This window comes from Schistosoma mansoni, chromosome 1 (genome assembly GCF_000237925.1).
Source record: "Schistosoma mansoni strain Puerto Rico chromosome 1, complete genome".
NCBI classification, from domain to species: domain Eukaryota; kingdom Metazoa; phylum Platyhelminthes; class Trematoda; order Strigeidida; family Schistosomatidae; genus Schistosoma; species Schistosoma mansoni.
Window position 1 is genome coordinate 36,008,305 of NC_031495.1, and position 26,427 is coordinate 36,034,731.

The window sequence follows — 26,427 nt, forward strand, 5'->3', positions numbered from 1 at the left end:
TTGACTTGCTTCCCTTGATTACTTACCCTTCGTTGGTGCAAATCTGTGACCATAGAATATCCATAGTTTGAAAGCATAAGATTCAGATGTAATCTCCGAGATCACTGGTGGGACTGTAATCGCCTCATAAAACGATTCTGGATCCATAAACTTCGCATGGAATGTGTTACTGTTTTTGCCATTCCGTATCAACTACCATAAATGGGGCTGTATGGGTTTTGCTTAAAGCAATACATAGCACTGGTGAAATTTCCATGTTTTGTCTCTACTATGTGGGGAACACGTTTCGTTTTCACAAAACACAAGCACATAGTTGGGGTTTTAATTGATGTTGGAAGCAAGCAGTAATGGAGTGAATAAAAATGTAGCCATTTGGCACAACATGGTAGTCAAGCACAAAGTCATGCCTTCCAATTTGCATTGGACGATTCTGTTCGTACCGAAGTAGATAGCAAATTAAAATAATAGGATCCTTTCATAAGAAGCGAAAGGTGTGTGTAATTACAACTACTTACTGGCCTGATAACTTGACCTGAGCTACAGTAACCGTGTTAGGGTCTAGTACCAAGACCTGTGTAGGAGATTAATAACTTCAACTTCATGTTATGATTATGGTCTGGGCACCCGGGCAGTATCACAACACACAAACACATCAAGTGGCTTGTGACGCATATGTATTCGATGCCCCTTTGTACCAATATTTCTGTTCAAATAAATAAATGAGTATAAGATGTCACCACTTTACAATTCTATGTACCTGCTACTTGGAGTCACGTATCACATTTTGTATTAAACTTGATCCCATTCAGTTATGAATATGAAAGGTAGGACATGATGCTAAATAATTATAGTGTTGAAGCATAATTTAGGAACAGTACAGTTAGTGACTTTTTGGAGTAAGAGTACTTACTAAGTTATAATTTGTTATTCAAGTATGTAAAGTTTGCTCTGATTATTTATTTGCTTGTCTAAACACAAACATTGGTGCAAGGAGGGACTGGGATACCGCCCGGAAGCCCGCATCGAAGCTTTTGTTTTTAGGTTGTAAAGTTCTACACTTCTGGTGCCAATCGTTCGCAAATACTTTAATTAGTCATCAAATTCATAGAAAATCAATTTAATAATCCTGTTACCCACATCACTTAGAGCTCGCATGTTATACGAATATATGTTTTCTGTATTGCAACAGAGAGTATAGCAACTTGTGATGATATCATTATTTATATTAAATAAATTTAATTTCTCCAATCTAAACCTAACTCAGAAATACACCTTTCGAGGTTAGCTTATGGCCAATAAATCATCAGAAATTCGATAAATCTTAGCTTTCAGTGATCTTTTTTTAAGTCAAGTACTTTTTACTGTGAAAATGGAAATTTTTGCTCTTCATATAGATTTTGATACGGTAGTTGTAAAAACAGGCTTCTAAAGTATCTTGAACACAAGTGAATTAGTTTTGTTCGTCCTTGTCCTTTGTTCTTGATTTTGTACCTTACTATTATAATGGTTTTGTTGCTTTCATTGCACTGGATGAGTTTAAAAATAAATGCATTTTGAACACGTAATATTTTTGTATTCCATAAACATATGGGATGTGTTTGACACAGGAAGCAGACTAAATCATATCAAAATTTACAAACAGTTCGAATCACCCGCTAGAAAATACGAGTTTGCAGTACCCTATTTCAACGTGGTCACAGTTTCCGATCCCTTTCCACTTACTAAAGTCTAAACAACTGGATATTATCATTGTAGACTACGAAATACGTGTCTTAGAATCCAGTTATGTATTTTACTACTAGTACGCCTTGCTCTTCGTACTACGTATGTTTATGATCAATATGTATCATTTTTTTTTACCCGGGTTAGAAATTAAGTAATAGGCAAGGATGACAATTAGATTAATGAAGTAGTGAGTCTTCATCAATTGAGGTGGTTAGGACATGTTGCGTATACCCAACCACCCCCTACTTTGACAGGCGGCTTCCTGGTGTAGGAGTAGACTGAAAGCTAGGGGCGGCCAAACTAAAACGTGGCATCAGTCCGTGTTGTCACTGACAACTGGACTTAGCCATGTTCATGGGTGTAGATTACCTGGTTGTGGTCCGTGTGATTATCGTAATCAACGGTTAGAGACTGAATGACACGGCTCAAAATCGTTTTCAATAGTTCAGGTCCATCTGTCCTTTGTCTTCCCTCAAATTGAGATTATAAATTCCTCATTACCTTTTTTGTTCGTTTTTATTACACTAATTTATATTTTTTCTGATCTTATCTCCGATGCATGATCTTTCCCACTACCGTTAATTCTGTTACTACCTCCACTATTCTAGAATTTGGCCTAACAACTTCCGCTGTGCTAATATAGTATGGCAACTTAGACTGATGTACACACAAGGTCCTACGTTATGACTAACTAACTAACAGGCGGAATGAAAGTACATAGTCACCTGTCTACTTTATCACATTGCAATAGTGGGGCCTGATAGGTTTGGAAAACCTCATCATTTGCAGTTCCAAAGTAGGTATGTGGTTTGTGAATTTTACCTGGAGGACGTTTTTACCTCGACCACGTTGTTGTACCGCCCGATTATACACAGGCTACCCAAATTCCACTTATTCAGTTGATAATAAGTATCTGTTAGTACAATTTTTTTTTTCGAAATCCGAAATTCTTCTGGAGAACTAGCAGGAGCCTGTGACTGCACCCACGCTTTGTAGTGAACCGTTCTAAGTAATATAAAGTTTGTAAATCAGTAGTTGCATAAGCACTCATAATAGTCTAAGATCGGTCTACGTAAGTGAAAGCTAGCGCAGCTTGTGGTGATCGGGAGCATTTCTTGGACCATTTTTATGTTAACTGCTGTTATCGTTGCTCACTTACTTATTGGCTTTACTACTCTCCTATCTATTTTACAATATTATCATTTCATCTATGTAGACAAGTTTTAAAAACTTTGATGAAGATACACGGAAAGAGGCTACATAAATGACTCAATAGTTTCTAAAATGTTAAGCTCTATGAAATTGAGTTGTAACATAACAACCTCTACGTAATAAACTGTTATGTTTATTGAGTGGAAGCAGTCATTTTATTTATGCCCAACAACATATAGGATATTAGGTACTTCTGTTTACTTCATTGTTTGAGAGGATAAGATTCATAATGTTTCTGTTGTGTGCCGATAACAATAGTGACTGGTAACTTTGGGATTCATTTATGGACCAATACTAGGCATATAATTTTTATCGTATAATTGCTAAATAACTAAACTATTCATATTCGTGTCCCCCTTATTATAAGCTTTATTTTGAATTATAAACTATTGTTATATGGTTTACAATTCTTGAATTATGCCCTGTCTATCATTTACTATCTCCCTTATTCACAGCCACATTTAGCTGAATCTTGTACAAATGTTATTTTCTATTTTATGGTACGATGTGGTCAGTTTGATTGGTATATAAACTCAGTACGTTTGAAATATAATGATTCATACCGCAGAGGCTGTTCTGGACTTAACTGGCTGGGCTAGGCAGAAAGGAGGACCGACAAGTACTCTAGACTGCTCGTACGGGTTTCATGTGTCATTGTTCCTATCGATAATTCACTGCTTTCTCATTGGCAGCATCGTCACGTCATATATTAATCGGGACACAAACCACAAGTTATAACAGTTTCATTAATATCTCAATCCAAACTTCTCTCCGCTCAAACGGTTTTGAGAATGTTTACAAATCAGCATTGTTATGTCGTGTTCGCTTGTCATTCTGTTGGCAAAAATATCTACACTACGGACAACAATCCCCAGGCAATGTGTAGACGTTTCTATTGCTGGGAGATTCATAAAGGACCGAAGAGATTATGTTCCAACTATTTTTCCTAGATCTGTCATTATCAGACGTTTTGAGCCAGTTATTCGTAAATAGTTGATGGTCATTAAAATGACGTTACCCTGGCACATTAAAATCAGTTTTTATGTTTTATTTATTCTTACAAGGAAATGTTTTGCAGTTGAGGCTATTAATTTCACATTGGCAAGTCCTTGTTCTTTTAGATTAAATTCTTACTGTTAAAAGTGTCGGTATCAAGCTGAAAACCATTGGTCATCTAAGTGTCATTTGTCCACTTAATCTTTGTTAAAATATTGCTCAACAGTGGAACGTTTTCCAGCCACGACAATTCATTTTGAACATGTCGATATTGTAAATCTTTACACATAGATTTCACTATTTCATCTCATTCAAGATTTTCTTCATATTTTCAGCATCCGTGGTATCATGACCAAGTATTTGGAAAAGAACAACCAAATGACCTTCGATAAAATTTTCAACGAGAAGTTAGGTATGTAAACTGACCACGATGTAGCTAAGATCTCTTTCCCACTTAAGGTTACTTGTTGTTTCGGGATTTCGTTCTCAATGTAAGTGAAGAACCTGTTCCTCAGCTTACGTTTTACGAAAATGTAAGAAGTATATGGTGTATTTATTTTTTATATTCTCTAGATTAAAAAGTTTGAAAAGTTAGACACAGATGAAGAGCGTATTAAATTTGGCCGAGAAATATATGATCAACACATTATGAAAGAACTTTTATCTCATAACCACGTTTGTTTGTCTATTTAAGTAACTTTCAATTTTGCCAGAAATTCTCTAAATCAACTGTGGATCATGTCCATGAACTACTCACTGTATCTCAAAAGACTAAAAAGCTACCAGCAGATACATTTTCTGTATGATTTTACATTTAATTGTTCTGATCTTTTAGTTGTATGAAGATGAAATCCTACAGTCCCTTCGTGGTGATGTATTTGACAATTTTCTTAGAAGGTAGATTATCATTCCTTTATTTACTCGTTGCTCTATCTTTGTTAACAGTAATAAATTCACTCGATTTTGTCAATGGAAGGATTTGGAGTTAAATATTAACGTATGGTTATATTAACTAATTAGTCCCAATTATTTGATATTATTAGTTAACCACAAACGATTTTAGCGTACATCGTATTATTGGCCGTGGTGGTTTTGGGGAGGTTTATGGATGCCGAAAAGCAGACACTGGTAAAATGTAAGTACATACTGGTTATTAAATTCATGCATTGCTGAGGAAACGAATACATTAATTGTTACTTTTCATGGCATATAATCTAAAATATGGCAGAGAATTTTAATGTAGTTCCCGTATGTGATAAGTGGATAAGATGCTCCAGGTGTTCTATGTGTTATCGGTTTACAGGTCCGTTCGATATACTGCGGTGATTCAGACGATCGCATCCTTGCAGAATGTCAGGATCTATAGAGGATTACATCTTTAATTTAATCTCAAACACCGATTGTATCCTAATTTAAACTTAGATGTGTGTAAACGCTGATGAGTGTAAGAAAGAAATGTCTTCGTTTCACTCTTATGAGCTCGAATCGGAGCAATATGTTGAGGGGGCATCGACTGAATATCTATCGAATCATATTTGTAATATTCATTCTGACTTAGTATAGGCTGATATAAAATTTGCTGTAAAAATAGCGTAACAGTTAATTACTTACTAATAGACAAATTAACATTTACTTCGTACCACTTAACTTGTTACTTGGTTATACGCCAATTCACTTTTATTCGACGCGACTATACATGATCTCCATACCTAATGGGAAACTTCAATTACTTCCTCTGTTGATGGTGCTCTTTCAGACTCTAGTTTCTTCTCGCTTCTAGTTTTATATAATTCTATTTATTGAAAGTATACGAAGAAACAATATTCCGTTGGTATCCCGCTTCTGTCCTCAAATGCCCTGGTACGGCCGAGAGTTAGGAGAGTTAGCTTTCCCCCTCGAAGTGCTCTCACATGGCCACGTGCATACAACCACTGCCGGGGAAGTCCTACTCACTAACTTCTCGTGGCGGGGATGTTGTTTACGATATTGAGAGGACGGAAAGCGAATGTCCGACGCTTTAACCGGGTTGGTGGACACAGAAAGTCCACCTAGGGGAGTTGAAAAACCCTGATTCCAAATCAATGGTGCACATGGGCTCCAGAATCCTGAGGGAACAAATGGCGTATGAACCAGTTAATGGTCACCGGTTATCATGGGACTGCATCTCCTTAAGTTGCTCCACTGCCTTGTGGACTAGACCTTTAAGTCAAAGGCTCGGGTTGTGGCCCCCTAAGAAAACCACCTGCTTCGGTCTGTGCATCCGGGCAGTATCCCAGCCCTCACACAAGTCGAATGATTTATGTGGCGCATATGTATTTGGTGTCTCCTTGTACCAATGTTTACGTGTTTAAATAAATAAATAATCCCGCTTCTACTCCAACTACAGGTAGTTGCATATATACAATGCATATTTAAACCACTTCAGCCAACGAAAACTCGTGTTACCTTCTTTACCTAGCATATTTAATCTAATATTACTCTATCAATCCTATTAAGGCATATTTACTTCAACGTATTATTTGTTGAATTTCATCAGGTTGGTGATAAACACATAGCCTAGTAAATTTTATTGATAAATAGGTTTTGTATAATATTTGTATTTTTTTTTCAAGATCGAATTTCTTGGTTGCCTACTCTATTATCAACCACCGAACTGTGTAATTCCTTCTGAAAAGTTGTTAACCCTGGTGTCATACGTTAAACATCAATCGTTGTTAGCATCGAAAATTCTTTGTGCTTATTATTCAAAAAAATTACAATAAAAATCAACGACAACTTTAGGTTATTGGTTGACCACAAACATTATGAGAAAAGTACCCCTTAGTGTTAATCTTCGGTTCTTATACGTATTATAAATAAGCTATAAACGAAATGTTTTAGTGAGTTTTACGCTGTTTATTTGATTTGGTCTTGGCTGACTGATCATGTGAACATTTCTTTATGTAGGTATGCTATGAAATGTCTGGACAAAAAAAGGATCAAAATGAAGGGGGGAGAAACTTTGGCCCTCAATGAACGTGTTATGCTTTCACTTGTTAGTACTGGAGTGAGTATTCGTTCTTTATTATAGCTTTTTTATGTCAGTATAATGTGTTTCGGTTTGCGAGTAGCCATAAACAAAGTGAAACTTTCAGTTCACATATCTTTGAGCATTGGTGTTTATTTTAATTCAGCCATAATCAACGTAGAATCTGAAAAATGCTTCAGTTCAAGTTGCCATATCATATTAGCACAGTAAAATTAACAACATGACTAGTATCAGTGACAAAGAAATTAAAGTTCTCAAAGACAAGATGGATTTAAAGCAATAAAATTGGAGCTTACGACTTAGGAGGGAAAATGAGTGACTGAATCTGCACTATTGTAACTTATTTTGAAATATATCACTCAGCAACTCCAACCACCGGTTACGATAATCACGAGGATCCGAACCAAGTAGTCTAATGCTACCTACACAGCTCAGTTTGACAGTCACTGACTTCACAAACTGATGTCATACTTTATTTCGGTCCTCCTGATCTTTTAACTCATTTCTACTCCAGCTGACATTGGGTGTCGATGTTTTCAGTGGTTAGGAATATGTAACATTTGTCCCAACCATCTCATTCGATAAAGATTCACGGTGACATAAGCCGATTTTCCATCTTAGTCCAGTACTTTTTATTAGGATTACTCAATAGTGATCATGTAGTTGTTCCACTATACGCAACCGATGGTTCGAAAGTACCTACGATCAAATACTTGTGGAGATCGCTCTTACTATGAAGGTGCATTAATAGGAAAGGATATCCGGTAAAACCTACACAAGTTCAAGTACGACTAACTTCAAAAGGGAACTTGTTGGAAAGTCCATTATTCTCCAAAAACTACTCGAATCAGCCAAAAAATGGAGCAGTAACAGTATCCACTTGGACTTTGAAACCCACGACGTGCTGTTAAATCAGGAGCTATCAAATCCATATCTTGAATGCGTGATTCTGTAGGTCACAGTAAAATTTTTTAAATATCCAAACTCCCTCCCTCATAATATATTCCGAGAACAAATTTTTGGGTTTCACTTTTAGTAGTAAGGGGATATGTCAAGAGTTATTGAGTAGATTGTACAAGTTCGGTTGAAAAGTATTTCGTGTTGGGTTCTGTTATGAGTTCCCTTATTATGACCCAGCTTCTCTTATTGTCTAGCATTCATGGACACTACTTTACTCAAAAAGTCCCCAAATCAGTACACGGTCGAACAGGAACGCAATTATATTCCAGATAAACAAGGTTGAATAAAAGTAGGAGTCACGATAAGAAAAATATTAGTATATTTGGTGTTTTTTAGAAGATTCTAGAGTCTTCTCCAAGTATCTGCTAGCGCTGATTGGTCAAGAAACACCCAATCAGCGTGCCTTCAACACAGTCCTGCACGGAACATGCTTTAATCCAATCTATATCCCACTAACAGGTTCACTATTTTGTTGTGATATCTATTTGTGTAGCCGAAGATGAGTCATAACAACGTCACTTCCTATGATCACTCTGGGTGTTGATGCAAACCGATCACTAATCAACATTTTGGATTTAGAAGTAAAGAAATGCATCCCAAAAATGTTTACATGGTTACTCAGGCTGTTCAAGAGACTTCGTAATGTCTCAGTCTTCATTAAATAAAATCATGTCATTTTCGTATTCTACTGGTCTGGAATAACTTTTGTTTTACTTTTCTGGTTATAATGGCATTTGCACTGAGTTATCAGAGATGTGAAGGTGATTGCGTAGGCACGATTCGAGCGTTAAAGTCAACTTAACAGTCTAAACCTTAAAGATATTTGTATGTATATTATCACGTAGGATGTATCTTTAGTTTCATGTGTATCTACTCCTAGACTTGAAGTAGTAACTCATCTTCATCGTTAATATAAATCACTAGTATCTACTGAGTGATTTGCTACTTATAGACCCATCGATCGAGACATTTTGTGTAATAACCACAAAATTAATCAAGCTGTTTTGATCAAAAAAGTCTTAAAACCATAGTTAGGGATCCTGAATTCCTGCTCCATTCGACCCATTAGTCCTACATCAAAAAATAAGTGACCTCATGTGTATGGTCGTTATTACCGACTTTTATTTATCGTCCAAACTTTGTATTTAAGCGTGTAGGTTACATATCGTATTCTCTGAGGCTTTATACTGTGAGCAAACTGATTCAATCTGGAATCTTTCGAGATTTTGTAATGTATTTTCAATAGATTACACTTATGACAAACACAATTTCTCTGAACTTTGTGATCCGTTATTGTTTGAACATGTTGGTTACTCGTTCTGACAATCAGATGTTTACAGCTGCGTACTTAGTCAAATTTATACTCTTGGTAATAAATGACTATGAAATAGTTACTTGTATGTAGGACAACCTAAATACTCTCAGTAATTTACACTGTGTTTATACGGCATATATTATTAAGTATTTCAACTTGATTTCAGGACTCCCATTTTCACAAACACGTTTGATTGTTTATTACTGAATTTAGAGTTTTCCTAAAAAATTATCCCACTGTAATGATGGAAATGTTACATTTGAATAGAGAGTGCTAGTTTTTTACTACTAGACTTTATTCCAGCATATCCATGTTGTTTTTCTACCGAGTCAATCATTATTTGAAGTGACGGCGAAAACAACGACACAATAAAACAATAGCGTGTTAAAGCAAAGTGGTAAACTGAACATTCGAAATTTATTCATACTCAAAAGGACCGGAGTTATAACGTTACTGAATCAGTTTTTAGGTAAATAAAAACTTACATAGAATAGACAAGCAAATGAGAGTGGTAGGGAAATCGATTTAGAAAAAATTCACGTTATTTTAAATGGGGACAGGGTTGAATTGCACAACCATTTTCTGCGCACATAAATTGGGATTGTTTCTTTCATCCTGTAAATGTAAGCTGTATAAAAGCAATCATTCTCTACTTTTTAATGTATGTTACAGAATACGAAAAATCACTTCGAAGGTTCAATATTTGGTATCAATCAGTTACACTGAAATAAGATTGAATTAAATTTTCATTATCTTTGCAACAACGAGAGATGTTTAGGTATGGATGGTTACAGCTCTAATTACTTAAACTGGATATTTTTCCATTTTATGTAAATATATAAATCAGTCGGTGTACATTAAAGCTTTCTTTTGACGTTAGAATTCACTGAGATTACATAATTTTCCTCGCGAAAGATCATCTTAATATGGTGGTAGTGGACATCACTCACAAGATTTCTTATAAGTAGTATGCAATGGAACGTTGCATGAGAGTTGCTGCAGTCGATAGCTGAAGATAGGAGTCTCAAAAAGGCAAAAGCACGGAGAGTGTTGGATATTTGTGAGAGCAGAAGAAATGCTATAGAAGACAGTTTAAAACAAGCTTGCGTTGCGGAACACACATTAGAAGCAAACGAAAGATCGAAAGCTAGATGTATGTATTTTATAAGCTATCTGTCTTTTCGCCAAGTATGTATTCCATCTGGACTTGGCTTGTTCTTGCATTACGTGGTTGTCTTTAATGGTACGCTCGTTGGGGCATCAATTTTATTTACTCAGAGTTTTGTGTTTACCCAAGTTTTCATTTTCTCTTTTTCTAAAAATATAGGATGGTTGTCCTTTTATAGTTTGTATGACGTACGCCTTTCAGACCCCAGAAAAATTATGCTTTATATTAGATTTAATGAACGGTGGTGATTTACATTATCATCTTACTCAGCATAATATCTTCTCCGAATCAGAAGTACGTTTTTATGCAGCTGAAGTTATATTGGGTTTGGAGCATATGCATAATCGTTTCATTGTATATCGCGATTTGAAGGTAATTATACCAACTTGATATTTTAGGCTTTTACCGTTTGGATACCTATTTTCCTTTTACTAAAACGTTTATTTGGGGATATAAGAACTAAATACTGTCACACTGAAGACGGAGTTGTTCTGACCAGAAAAAATTGATGTAGTTAGTAGGCTGTTTCGGCCTTAAAAATCTGAAGGCTAGCTTCGGTTTGCTTTTGTTCTGAATGTTGAATAAAATGTTCCAATGATTGTGTTGCTCAAGTTCTATTACTATCTAGTTATATATTCCACTTCAATAACCAGTTATTCACAATCTGAGTGATAAATGGTGTATTGGTATATTTTTGGTATACTCTTGGAGTGGAATCCGGATAGAATTCTTATAAATGTTATCTTTTTAACCTTTACATGAAGGTTACTCTCTATTATTGTAGTTATTTTTAAATACAGCGGCATCAAGGGAATTTATGAATCAGCTTTGAATTGAGTTTAGGTCCGGTGTTTCTGATTATCGGTGAGTTATTAGGAGTTTCTTCCATTATAAAACGGATCTTTTAAGACATGAATACACTGGACAATTAATACACAACACTTAAATGACAATCGCCCGCACGATGAAATAGAGAGAAGAAAAGATGTATCGGTGAAGATCCCAGAATAATTAATTTACATTCAAATTCATTCGATTACATATCGATTGTTCAATGATTATTAATTACAAAATTTATCAAACTAAAGAATTGTCAATAAAGCATAAAGTCATAGTAAATTGATGAATACAATGGAAAATGTATTAAAATCAAATAATTAATTCCATAGTGAACGAAAGCGATTGGAAATTCACGGAAAGTCAATCGGTAAAAATCATTTTAGAATAAATAATACGGAAGTCAAAAACGAAATTCACTTTAAATCAGTGTGTATTCTAGAATTGATTTCTTCTGTATGTTGCATTTGGTCTGGGACTTAGCATCTCCAATAGATTCACTTTTGATTGTCTGATAATGACTACAAGATATTATGATTTTATGATTGGGTTATCCTTCTATACCGTTGAAACATGACAGTTTTTATTGCGCGTGGTGCTCAAAAGGTTAACATGAATGACGTCTCTAATTCCACTTACGACATATCAGGTATTGGAATTTACATGTTTCGTTTATAATGAAATGCTTTGTGCTTTAATTTGCAGATTACTGTAAGTTAGGTATATTACTTCAACTAAAGTCATAGTATAAAGTGTCAAAGAATTTCTTTGAGGTAGAAATCTTGTTTGCGGTCTTCGTGTTAGGCGAAATTTTGATCACGCTTGGCACCGGTTAGCTTTTATCTTCACGAATCATACATTTGACAAATATTCAGACTATTGAAAGATACTTCTAAACTTTCAATCGCTTTCGAGTGGTACTTGCCAGGTAGAGTTTTGTTGTTCTAAGTAGATGATCTCTTTTAATTGTAGTTTGTTTGAATTTTACTCCTACTCCTTGCTTTTTTTTCTCTCTCGAAAAAATAGCCTGCAAACATACTTTTGGACGAATATGGTCATGTTCGAATCAGTGATTTGGGATTAGCCTGTGATTTTTCACGTCGGAAACCTCATGCCAGCGTTGGGACTCATGGTTACATGGCTCCTGAGGTATTGTTAAAAGGTTGTCCATATGATTCTTCAGCTGATTGGTTTTCACTTGGATGCATGTTATACAAGTTGTTAAGAGGTCATAGTCCGTTCCGACATCACAAGACAAAGGATAAACATGAGATTGACAGGATGACAATGACCATGGTAAGCTTTGTGCTATAGAGGAGTTTCCTTGATGGTTATTTTTTAATGAATTCCAAGTGGTTACTTTCAAAATATGCTCTTTATGGTATTAAAGAGATGGAAGATTAAATGAACAAACTTGTTACCATATAACTATGAACAAAATATTATCAGTCCAGGTTTTCAGGAAGAACGGAATGATTCAAACGGTCAATGGTAGTTTGAGAAGCATAGAATATACTCTGTCCGGGTCACACTTTTTTGTGTGTGAAAGCTAGTAACACTGCATATCTATTCACACAGAGCCCGGTTAGAGTGGGGCTGAAATGTGCAATAATTTATCATTCTTAATAAATTATCCTATTGCGTCCGTCGATGCAGTATACTATACAGCAGTCAGCTCTGCGGTTTTCTATGACTGTGAGATATTATTGTCGTAGAAGAAAAAACAGCATAAATCATGTGTATTCGACCATCATCGTCTGCGAAAGATTCATGGTATAGGAACCATCGGTCATACAGTGTCTAGGTTAGATGCAATTTTGTAAACAAGGTAATCCAATTATTAATTTTGTAGGTCTAAAATTATTAATTCAGTAAAAGCATGGAAAATTATCAAAATAATCCAGATGATCAACGCCCAAATAATATTGTGGTGTCTAGATGTATTCAATGAATAAATTTTGTATTATTTTGTTTGTAGTATGATTTCAATAAGTTTTTTTTACAAAATTTTTCAGAGTCTCGATATTCCAGATGGTATGTCCTGTGAAATGCGGTCCCTGTTGGAAGGCTTGTTAGCACGTGACGTATGCAATCGCCTTGGATGTATGGGTCGTGGGTAAGATATTTCTGAAGTAAATATTCTTCGTGACAGTGTGGACAAATTTCATTTTCTGTGCCTTCTGATGAATAAGTAGTTGGTTGTGGTAAGCGAAATTTACTCCCTACAGTCCTTCATGGATTATTAATAATAAGCAATCAGAAGTTTGGGGACTTTTTCTGAATATCTTAGTTAGTATCTTCTGTACTACTTAAATTAGTTGTTCCACTCATCATCAAAAATTCATTGGCGCATATCATTATGTATTCGTAATCCAAGCGTTTTGGTATCAACTATGTTTTAAATATCATGATCTGTTTGTGGAAAATAATTGTTACATTCTTTATCTGTTTACCCAATAATATACCGAAGAAAGCTTGTCTCGATCTAGGTTTAATCGTTTATATGATAGGCTAACTGGTTCGACCTTCTAGCTAGAAATGTGTGGGTCCGAATCGAGGCTCATGACTTAGGGTGGAGAGGCGAAAAATTTTCTATCACCTGATTGGTTGGTAAGCGAGAGAGAAGACGAGTCAACTGGAACACCTCTCGATTTATTCTTGATTCAGCTTAATGTAATAAGAAATCTGAATAAACATATGACTAACACAACCTCATCGCACAAACGATTAGGAAAATACAATTGTATCCAAACTAGGCATTTATGCAAAAAAGGAGCGCAAAAGGTTATGTTCAAATCACAATAGCTTTGAAACAGAAAAGGATATAACAATAACTCATGAATCAAACGAAAGCTTGTGATTCGTAGAATCATCTGGGCGAAAACTAAATTTAAGTATTTTACAAACGTTGAATTAAGTGGAATAATGTTCCCAAAAATAGCTTTCCTTGTTCTTCATGGCTTCTTTATTTTTCTGTTCATACAAATTATCTCACCTGTTTTATTGAGACGAAACATGCAAACCGTAGTCCAACTAAGTTATATTAATTTGCTTTGAGATGGTGAAAATTTGTAGCTCAAATGAATGGGTTTTGTGGTTTCGTTCTATGAACTAGGAGGTTGAATCACGAAGTTTTCATTGTCCTTCTTGACAGCATCATCGGCTAAAGCTTCAGGTGGAAGCGTGCTATTCGGGATTTTTAAAGATGTTACTGAAAGTTTGTCCTGTTGATCGTGATTGGTCGCTGTCGAACTGTATCCGGTCATTTTATCTACATACATAAAACCTATCAAGATGTAAGTCGATATGATAAGCCATTAGTACTATGAGGAAAAATTGGAATAGTTCACTTCTATTTGAAGTTTTTGTCGATAATATTGTTCAGAAAGACAATGAAAAGGTTCACGATTAAGCCTTCTAGTTCAGCAAACGGAACTCCACCAAAAGTAACTTGTTCGCAAAACATGGTAACATATTAATGGCATATTATTATTACTAATAATCAATAATAATATTATTATTATTACTATGTAGTGTTCTTTTGTTTGCAAATGATAGCTCGTTATTATACCAAAGTGAATAAACTAATCAGAAAATTAGTTTTCATAAATCTGATTTATTCAACTATATGATTTTAAAGATAGTAGATTTCGCGCGTTAATTTAACTCAAAAACAATTGATTTTTGTAACTATTTTGTTACATCCTATTTAGTGATCGTAGGTACGGGAGATGAGATATTGGGGGATTTTTCTTGATTTAGCTTTTCATCTTGTCTGACTATATTATTTTAATTTTTCTAGGTTATACGAGTTTCCTCCAGACAGTTGAGTTGTTTTATGTTTTAATCGACATATGTTTTATTTCATAGCTTAACAAAGGTTTTAGTTATCCTAACATGGTTTTGTTTGTCCGTTCATCTATTCGTTTACACTGGTGTATTATTTTAATCAATCTAGAAACAAGTGAAGAAATTTATGAATTTTAGTCAGTAAATAGTTATTAAATGTTGATTGTTTAAGTTATTAAAAGATATTAGATGGTAATTGGATATTTGTAAACACCTTAGCATGTATAGTTTGAACTGTTCCATTCAACAGTCTATTCAATGCTCATTCACAGTTATGATAGTTTAAGTAGCCTTATTTTAGAAAACGTTAAATATCTAATCTATATTTGACTAAAGAGATTGATTATGAGTATTATTTTGCCAACAACAAGTTAATTGTAGATATTTTAAAAAACTACTTGACGGATTTTCTACATATTTAACAGGCGATAAATCTATATTTATTTCTGTGTTGGATTCTAGAACACGTCTTCGTCATATTTGTTAGGGTGTTTCTTCAATTTTTCTTACAGACAAAACTATTTCTACCGATATTAGGAAACCACTTTAATGATTACAATAAATCACTAGTTTTATTTCTAAAATGTTTGAAAGAACTATTTTCAAATTTATCAGTTACCTTATCGGTTAACAGTTGATAATTAATATTGTGTATCTAACTTGCATTTTCAGCTTGATTCTAATCCATTTGTTTTCATTTCTGGTGGTTATGTATAGCATATCCTAATAATGTGTTTCTTAATTATATACTTAATTCCATAGATATAACTGTTTTACTTTCTCATCTAAATCCATTTTTTAGATCCCTTGAAGTTCGAGAGCATCCATTTTTCAAAGGAATTGATTGGCAGCAGGTTTATCTGCAAAAGTACCCACCACCTCTAATTCCACCTCGGGGTGAAGTAAACGCTGCAGATGCCTTTGACATTGGCTCTTTTGATGAGGAAGATACTAAAGGTATTAAGGTAAGAGGTGTTTAATTAATGAATGCAAAGGTGAAAATTTGGTTAAGGGGTTTCGTTCTCCACTATTAATTTCCACATTTAAACCACTCCAATGAGCATTGCAAGGGACAAAATATTTGTCCTAAAGCTCATAAACTGGTTATTTAAAAGTGGTAGGCATAGCGACGAAATTTGTGTTTGTTCAAATCTATCCCCCTTTAGTAACCTTATTATTGCGAAGAATCTTCCGTTGGCTATTTTGAAGCAATATTTATTTAACGTCACCATACAAAATACGTCTTGATTGAGAAAATCATTTATGTTGTAGTTATAACAAAGTTAATTGTTAAGGGGATTTATATTGAATCACAACTTGATTTTTCTGATAGTTTGTAAAGGACACATATTTAAATCTATCAATTTCCTGCCTTTAATAATTCGTTTATGTTATCGTTCACTTATCACCTAATATGGTAAGCAGACTTCATTGATTGGAACATTAGTGATAAATGATATGAATTTTATTTTTCAATTGTCTATAATATTCAATCATATTTTTTAAGAAAGACTAATCATATTAGTTATATCTGTTGGTCATAGACGGTTACTACCATTAGTCAGTGTAAATTACATCTAAATTAGTGTATTCAGATATCATTTGCACTTATTTTGAATCTCAAATAAATCTTCGTCTACAGTCTTTGTATTCTTACATAATTTGTTTTGATTAACGGTTTTTCAGTAGCAAATACCAAATTTATTTATTTATTTAAACACATAAATATTGGTACAAGGAATCACCAGATACATATGCGCCGCACAAATCTCATTTGGTTTGTGTGAGGGCTGTGATACTGCCCATGTGCCCAAACTGAAGCAGGTGGTTTTCTTGGGGGGCCACACCCGGAGCCTTTGACCTAAAGGTCTGATCCACAAGGCAGTGGAGCATCGTAAGGAGATGCAGTCCCATGGTAGCCGATGAACAATAATTGGTTCATACGCCATTTGTTCCCTCAGGATCCTGGAGCCCATGTACACCATTGGTTTGGAATCAGGGTGAGCATATACCAAAATATTTAGGCAGTTACATCATTCCATTAGTTGTAAACACATTGTATCTGAAAGTTTATTTGACAAATGTCACTTTCTTCCTATTCTGTTTGCAATGAAAATTGTAACGCCGCAATTCGTTTAAAAATGAAATATATAAAATGTTTTGAAGATTTGACTGTTCTAAATATTTTAGACTTAGTCTCAGATAATTATAATTTAATCATTTTCAAATTATTTGTTATTTTTTTCACGAATGGTTGTTAACAACTTACATATTTCTAATAACAGAGATAATGATATATTTGGGATTTCACAAACATATTATTATTAGTTCTATTATTAACAATCTACTCATTACTCAATTCATTCGAAATTACCAAGCCACTAAATATTGGTAATGAATGATACTTACAAAACTATATCTGTTACATATTTTTCAAAATATGTGGCAAATATTTTTGAAATTGCATTAAAATCTTAATTTTTTTAATTTTCTAAAATATTCTTAATTTTCTAAATAATTGGAATATTTAGCTCACAGAAGCTGATCAAGCATTGTATCAGAACTTTTCACTTGTTGTGTCCGAACGTTGGCAGTTAGAAATAGCTGAAACTGTGTTTGATTTTGTAAATCAAGAAGCAGACAAATTAGATAATAAAAAAGCTCGTGCACGACAACGTTCCACACAAACCGCTGATGTTTCAAATAGTGGCTTATCTGGAGTTACATCAAGTACTGGAAATTTATTAAACATTGGAAATGTAGGAGTTTCAAATAGTGGATCGGGTGGAAATCTTTCTGACAATATGACTGTTGATGGGATAGCCTCTGACTGCATTGTTGAAGGTGACGTTTTGAAACTTGGTGGACCATTTTTGCAAACATGGCAACGTAAACATCTACGTTTGTTTCCCAACCGTATTGAATTATACAACAAGTCTAGAGATGGTTTAATTCTCAAGAAAGGTGTTGATGTAAGTGTGGCTTACGTTTTAAATTTGGCTAATTTTGTTACTCTTCATGTCAATGTATTTCATGGTATTTCAACTTTCTGTGTGTTCATATGTCTACAACAGTCAATATCAATGAATTTTTAGGTTGAAAACTTTCACCAAATGGTATTTTTGTTCGTTTTTCCACAGCGGGTGGCATGCATATGGTTATGCTTTTGATGTAAGGTTTGTGGTTTTTCAATGTTTCATCATTTCATTTGGTTTGTTGGAAAGTATGTTTCCAAATTATGACTCTAGCTTAACTAGAATATACATATTGTATCACTAAATAATTAAGAATTACCTCTTTCTCATAACTATGTTCCAAGTTTTAAGATAAGTTGACTAGGTGATTATTTTCACAGGTCAATAATGTTTATTTTACTCACAGATTATTAGGAACTCTACTTTGACATAGCACTGGCAACTGAAGTGCTTTATAATTCATGACAAATACTGGTTGTTAGGGTCCAAAATATCTATTATGGGAATCCGTGGTGGTGTATGATGATGAGTGTATTTGAGCTGTCCAAACTGAAATCAAATCACACTATCTATGAATAATAACTAGTTTAGTTTAGCTGAGAACCATATTACTTACGAGGATATTTATTTATTGTCAACCTCAAACTAATAGGAAATGTGTACCTAAAGCATGGAAAGTGTCAAAGTATTGGGAAGAGCAATGACCTAGTAGTTAATTCACTCGGTTTTCAACCAGGGGTCTCAAGTTCAAACCTCGACCCGGTCACGTTGGTGTGGGTACTTAAATACTATCATCAGCTCACACAGAGTATAATTGAAGTTTGATTACATACACCTGTATTTCATGAGTCACACTAATTTCTGTATTTTATATTTATTTACTACTAATGAATTGTTCATATACTTATGCATAATGATCCAGATTGCAGTTACGACACGTATTTAGTGGTTTTTGTGTAAAAATATTAGAGTCTTAGATAATTAAGTTGTCTTCGGAAGGAAGACAGTTTGGGGTTTCATATAACTTTTGATTTACAGTGGGTTGACCAAACTTGGAATTAGGAAGGTCTATGTTCTTCTTTCGGAACCGTAACACTCAGTTACTTTCGCATACTCAATTTCAGGTTTTTCGTTTTAAAGAGTGGATAAATGTCATTCGAGTTTCGAACTTGAAAACATGATTACATTGTGCTGTTCTCGTGAAGGTTACGTTTCTTAATTAGTTCTAACTGTTCATAGACTTATCACAGATTGGTTCATTTTGTATTGGTTGTTTGAATTTTTCCATTGGTGTTTAGGACTGCAAGTGATCAGTCTCTTATTGGTATTTGTGCATCCTGTGCGGATTGTCTCGGTATCTACACAGGATGAACATATGCCAGTAGGAGACTGATTAATTTAAGTTTTAAACGTCATTGGAAAGATTCACGCAACCAATATAAAATGGATTAAATTTCACCCCATTGCACAAGCTAATGGTTATCTGGACTCAGTAGCTAAGTGGATAACACGATAGTGTTTGAAGCAAAAGATTACTTGTTTCGAGTCCCGGAGTAAACATCAGCTCTGGGAAGCAGGTACATCCAGCTGACGAATCCCAAACAGGACGAAACGCCGCGTCCTGGATTCCACTTCTAGTCACCATCCATCTCTGTTTATCTTCAGACTTTTTTTTCGAATGATCATAGCTTAGTGTGTTTATGGATTCTCATTGTTGCCATACTTTAAGATACTGAATAATAACTAAAACAACTAATAATAACAAATCATATTTTTTCTTTCCATCTGTCGCGTTAAAAATTTTCTGTTTTAGCTTATATCAATGCTTGATATCAAAGAAATTTCTCCAGAGTTTTCTCGTGTGTGTAAAATGGATAATTGTATTTCAATTAAACTGAAAAATGATACGCGATTGTACATAACTTCAAATGTAAGCTTCATTTTATTCTCTGAGGTGTCTTTGTACATTTGACTGAAGATGCTTAGCCAAATTTCCTAAGCATTCACTGACTCGTCATTGTTGTGCCATACAGAATTTAAGTCAGTCAACTATTCAAATTAGGACTTGACACAAATGTACATTACTCCAAACTGGCGCTTCATTTCATCACAATGAGATGGAATCAACTAAATGACTATCAGAAGACTTCGATGGTAGTAATGTCAATTACGCTTAGAGAGAATAAACGTGGAGATATGGTTAGAAAATAAGCAACGATTTCATAATGTAAAAGTGTGACAAGTTCTTCTGCGAAGATAAAAGGTAGATGCATGTACTCCACTGTAGTTTATTCTAAGCCGTATCACCCACTATTTTCAAGCTCTAATCGCGGTTATTTCACCGACCCCATCGAAGTAGTCTGCGCTTACTACCTCACTACTCAAATCAACAGTTAATAACTCCATGAATTGATGTCATATTTTAGTTTACCCACTCCTTACTTTCTCCTACTCTACTACTTTCTCCAACATATTTTAAACATGAGATTATTGTTACGTCCTTGATCTGTCTACCCACTTTCGTGCCGAGAATAACTTGTCCAATGTAGATTAAGACCTTAACGCGATACGCTGACTGGCTTAACCTTGAGGAGTGGTAGAGAAGGCTATTCTATCCCTGATTGACTGACAAGCACGCGCGAGAGAGAAGACAAGACAACTGGAACACTACTCGCTTTATTCCCGAAATTCGATCTGGTACCCGAATTCTGAATTCAGATTAGTGTGAAAAGATACAAGAATAAATAGATGACTAACCTGACCACAACGTACAATAATTAGAAAAATACAATTATGTCCAAAACTGGGGGATTAAAGTAGAAAGTAGAGTACAAAAGGTCACGTCTAAATTACAATAGCTTTGAAACAGAAAATGCTATGGCAGTGAATCATACATCAAACGAAAGCTTATGATCTGTAGAATAGACTAGGGGCAAAAGTAAATGCTAAAGTTTTACAAGCTTTGAATTAAATGAAATAACGTCCCCGTAGTTTGTTAAGGCTTCTTGTTTCACTATTCACATCAACCGTATTTCTCTATTAACTGGAGAAGCACAGGATCATACAAAGATCTTTGATATTAGCTTGTCTAAGATAATATTCGAGAGTTAAACTTAAAGGAATCACAGTGCGAACTTTTTGAAGTGTTCCACGTGTTCTTTCTCGATGTTTAAGTCACAAATAAATAATCAACTAAGATACTTTCGTTTGTATATCCACTATTTTTGTTTGTATTCATTTATTTACATCTCATAGAATGTACGGCTTTATCTAAGAAAACGTTATCAACATATTGTTTTAAAGGATATTCAAAAGTCTTGTAGTTCATCTGGACATATTTCACATCTGTAGTTTTGTATTATAAATGAATTTTCTATTGAGAACCATTCAGTTAGACATGTAGTTATCGTCAGAGTAAACCGATATCTGAAAAGTTCAGATTTGTGGGCCACATTGTCCGAGCTAACTGAAGATGAGCTCCATATGCGTTTTGTAAAGGATTCTTGTTGCTGTAAGGAATCACATTACATTGTGTATACATATTTCTGCAGGTGTTTTCAGTTTTCTAAATACCTTAGTCAACGTTTTATCTAATATGTACTATAATTACTAGTAGTGTGATGATTTTTCTGTCATTTCAGGACAAAATCATGATTACACAGTGGAAAGAAGAAATATTAGAAGGCTATCGCATTTCTTGTGAATTGATGGCACATATGAACAAAAAAGCCCATAAAATGTATGGTGTTCTCGATCCTATGTCAAACACAGACACTCATCCTCCTTCTACTACTATTATAACATCATCTATTTTAACTGTTACTACTAGCGGTTCTGTACAGCCTCTCACTTCTACAAGTCGTCCGTCACAGATGTCACACTCACCTCCACAAAGTTCTACACATCCCCGTCCTCGCCTAAGTCATCAAGCATCGATGCCTTCCTATCCACTCACAAATCACAGAGGTCAAAGGTCATCTTTAGATTCAGTCACAGGTTCCAAGTCTGGTGATCAAGCCGTTGAGACAGATGTGAATCAAGATGTTAATGCACCAGATGGTGGTGTTGGTAGTGATTTCAATAATAAGTCATCTTAAATATTTACTGGTCATTTTAATTTGTGTGTATTATTCTTAGAGTATAATTACTGTTTCGAACTTTGATTCACTAACAGTCTTGATCTTTAGATTTTCGATGCTAGTCATCTATCTACAGTTTATGAAGAAAGATTTGGAGGATGGCAGCTTTCTAATTGAAAATTGCATTCCATTTAAGCTTCGAGATGGTCGTTATAATCCCCGTGTGTTTATAGTAATTGTATCAAATTATATTGTATGAGATAGTTGTTCGACCTCCATTTCTAATGTCATACTGTATACATTTTTTGTTTATTCTTGCTTTTAATTAGAAGCATGAAATTCCGTTTACTCTGTTTGTAATTAAGTTTAGAACAGTCCCATTTCTGATGATAATATAAACCTGAATTTTATGGTTCAGTCATGTCAAGAAAATATTATGCTCATTTATTTTGTGTATAAAGTTATTGTGTATTATGTCTATGTGTTATGTCTACTTTTCTGAACAATCTTGTTTATTTATATTATTAGTCGTTTTTAATTAGTTTTGAGATTCTTAGAATCTGATTATTCATTATTTCCTCGATCTGCCCTTCATATTATTTGTGTGCAATATGTTTTATTAGTTCGTTTTTTTCTAATTTTTGTAATTGTTTTTCCGTTTTATTTCGTTGCATTTTTATCCGTTTGCTCTGAATCTCAGTGACTGCGCCGAAAGTTTGTTTTCTCTCAGTTCAAGAGTGTTTTTACTGAATTCGTTAAATCGAAATCTGGTTAATAAACTGTTTTGTTTTTAAACTTCTTATCATTTCAGTGATAATATTACTGTTGTTGTGTATGGCTTCTCTTAATCTACATGATTTATTATTATCACATAAAATCATACAAAGAGACATTGAATGTGTTGTTAGTTATCTGACTGCGTTAACGTTATAACTATAACTACAGTTTCCAATATTATTACCCTTGTAAGTTTCGGTTAGAGTTGATTTTGTTATTGTTAGCATCTTTGTACACTTATTCATTTAACTTATAATTTTTAATTGACCTGTAATTTTCTTAACGTAATACATTACTGGTTACAGTGATTGCATTATATTAAAGCTTATCTAATTTCTAAAAAAATTAGGAGAGAAAAAGGGTTTCGATTGTCTGACTATTACATTATACTTGACTTTTTCATTTCGATTATATTTGAAAATGTTTGCATTTTAAGAGTGCATGTTGGTTGTATTTTTATTAAAAATGTACATGTCAGTATACTTGTCATGTTATATTATGCAATGTTTCTAGTGGTTAGCAATAGAGATAGATAGTGTTTGTACTATTTGTTACTGGATGAAATTTGTAATAAATATAGAATAGTTATGAAGAGGGCGTGGTAGAATCAAGAACGCATGTATTTTTTTCTTCCCAACTCATGTATATATTTTACTTTGCGCATACCTATTTACCTACCATACATGCACTTAGATACAGTCACAAATCTACACATATATGCGCATACAAATGGAACTAAATAATGGTTTCACTTCAGTTTACTTGTTTTCACATCTTAGCTACATAATATATATTTTGCATTTTTTTTCTCTCCTAATTTGGTTAGTTTTTGCATTTGTTATTTTTCCTTATTTCTTACATTCATTATACTTATTATTAATTTGTTGTTCTGTTATTGTCCAGTTTTTGTTCTCTCTCTCTAGATATTGGCAACTAATATACACTTTTTAAAATTCATTTTTGGAATACGTGTATACATAGCCCAAATTATTTCTGTTTCTTTTTAAAAATCATAGATTATTATTATTACTACAATTACTATTACTGTCTATTCTATTTATCTTTTCCTCAACTAACAAAAGTTATGGTTTCTTAATATTGTGTTGATCATAAAGTATGAATTAACATAATAACAACAAAACCCATTGTGTTAAGTAAATGAGATTAATTATATTTTTACTCTCATGGATAATGATAATGTAAAATGGATTTGACAAAGTATAAACATAATCATTTCTATTTGTATTTATATCAATTGAATCTTTATTTCGTTTTGTGATTAGATTATTTAAATGAATGAAAGATTGAATGTAAGATTGTGTTGAATTCTTTGTTTTAATTGTTGTTATCGTTGTGTTGTAGTTGTCCTTGTTGATTTACTTTTCAATTCACTTTTTTTTGTCTTGTTTAAGTTTCTCAGTTGTTTATAAAATATATAAGAGTATAAAAAAGAGTAAATAACTAAGCAAAGCAACATCTTGATTCTTATTGAGTTAGTTAAAATGTTAAATATCAATCATTTGTTTTACTGAACTTAATCTGAAATTTCTTTTATTTACATAATTTTAAAATTATATTATAGAATATTAGATTACTTAATGACAATCATGTTTATATGATTATGAATTTGTGAAATATAAATAACAGTCGATATTTTTTGTGTCTGTGTACATCATTACAGTATCTTGATCAGTATACTTTCTATTTTTATTAGGTTCTTATTTTAAGTTATATTAATGTGTCTTCATGATATTAATTTTAATTTACTAAGAAGTATGAAAATAATGGTTCGTAAAGAAAATGGCTTCAAAGTAAATCATTTGATGAGATGTTCAATACTGAAAACATCTTAACGTACATATGGAAAACGATCTTATGCAATATATTTATTCAACTGTAATATTGTTATTTTTCCTCGATTAAACTCAATTGATTAGATTGGTACATGCATGCAGATTGATTTCTTGTGCTTGAATCAAATTTATTACGTTATCTCACTGATAGATAGCAATCTGTCTGTTTGAAAATACCAGCATTTCTAGTCCCAAAGAACTCCTAAACTACGTTAACCTCCCGTAAAATTTTTCTCAAGAAATATTAGGTATCTAGTCGTCACTCTAAAATGCACGGACAGTTTTTGATTCAGCTTCTCGACTGAAGTACAGAAAGACAAAGTGAATAAAATACTTCATCGTGGCTCACGGTTACCAGTATAAACTTTTGCGCACTTGGTTTCAGTTGGTAGATTCATAAGTTCGATTGGGAAATTGGTGTAATATTAATTCACTGCACATAAATTCAGATAGATTTGAGCATCGAGAGTACACTACACAAATTAAGCAATATCTTAAAAAAATAAGGATGAGAAGAATTTTACAGTTAGTAAGAAAATAAATACTTCACGGAAGACTTCTGTCATTTAAGGAAGCTTATCTTACTTGTGTGAAAACAGTAATAGGAAATTACTGTAGGATTGCCACTGATAACTAAGCAGGAGACCCAAACAGGTCTTACAGCTGGGATGGAATGTATGGTTTCTCAACAATTATCGAAACACTTGTCATATATATTTAGAAGTGGTACTGAGAAAGATGAACTTTGTGATTGCTGAGTGTAATTTTGCAAGAGCTTTTCTTTCGGTATAATTAAAGGCTATAAAATTAATTAAGATCTTTCATTTATCATCATATTTCATCTTAAAATTTCATAAGTTCCTTAAAGTTTTCTCCCGATAGTGGTGTCAGTTTCCTTGGATTTCTAGGTTTATGATTCCAGAAAAGCAAAGATTTTTTCATCATAGAGTTTGGTATCTTTAAATGTAAAAGTCTACAAGAGTCATCTGCCTATTGATTTTTTAGATCTACGATGGTAGTTCCAGAGGGTTTCAATACCGTGTATGATATGGCTTGAAAGTTTTTGTACACTAGATGAACACTACCATCGTATCCGTAAGAGATTTTGCTATTTTTGTTTCGATAGGATACTTCTATTGAGAGAGAAAAGTTAGCAAAAACACTGCGTCATGCTTGCTGCGATATTAGGTGGTATGACAGTGTTTTCACCTACTATATTCAACCTTAACGGGTGATTAAATGCTAAACATTTATCGGAATAATTAATACTCTTTTTGGGAATTTATTTACCTCTACAGTATTAAATCACAATCTGCGTTCACTGCGCAAATAATTAAAAACTATTTGCAAACAGCACAGGACACTTTTGGTCGAATTATTACTTACTAAGATGGTTTTGTGAATCTTTCGAACCGTTTTAAAGGCATTTTTACCACCAACTGACATGGAAAAGGTTTGTTGATATTTTAAAACCGGTTTAGATGAGACATGGTCGTAGTGAGGCTTGAAAGCCTAGAGTTCGATCTTACGTGGAGTCTTTGGTGTAGATAACTTCTAGGTTCCAAGAGTGGACAGAACTTTTATCTGCGCCTTGGTTTCTAATAGTTCTTATGCTAAAGCCAGTTTGTTATAAAATAGGACTGTTTCAGGAAA

The 26,427-nt window shown here is 33.8% G+C and overlaps 1 protein-coding gene across 1 annotated transcript; it reads left to right on the forward strand.

Moving 5' to 3' along the window:
• Positions 1 to 4,281: 4,281 nt before the first annotated feature.
• On the forward strand, positions 4,282 to 22,162 carry Smp_210820 (serine/threonine kinase; the record flags this gene model as incomplete). Its single annotated transcript, XM_018794245.1, has 16 exons — positions 4,282 to 4,345; positions 4,393 to 4,466; positions 4,507 to 4,608; positions 4,647 to 4,733; positions 4,769 to 4,830; positions 4,879 to 4,930; positions 4,977 to 5,068; positions 6,880 to 6,979; positions 10,564 to 10,776; positions 12,268 to 12,537; positions 13,257 to 13,357; positions 15,893 to 16,055; positions 17,622 to 17,796; positions 17,914 to 18,062; positions 19,879 to 19,995; positions 21,707 to 22,162. 16 exons carry the CDS (start codon positions 4,282 to 4,284, stop codon positions 22,160 to 22,162), a joined length of 2,277 nt encoding a protein of 758 aa, XP_018648677.1.
• Positions 22,163 to 26,427: the final 4,265 nt, after the last annotated feature.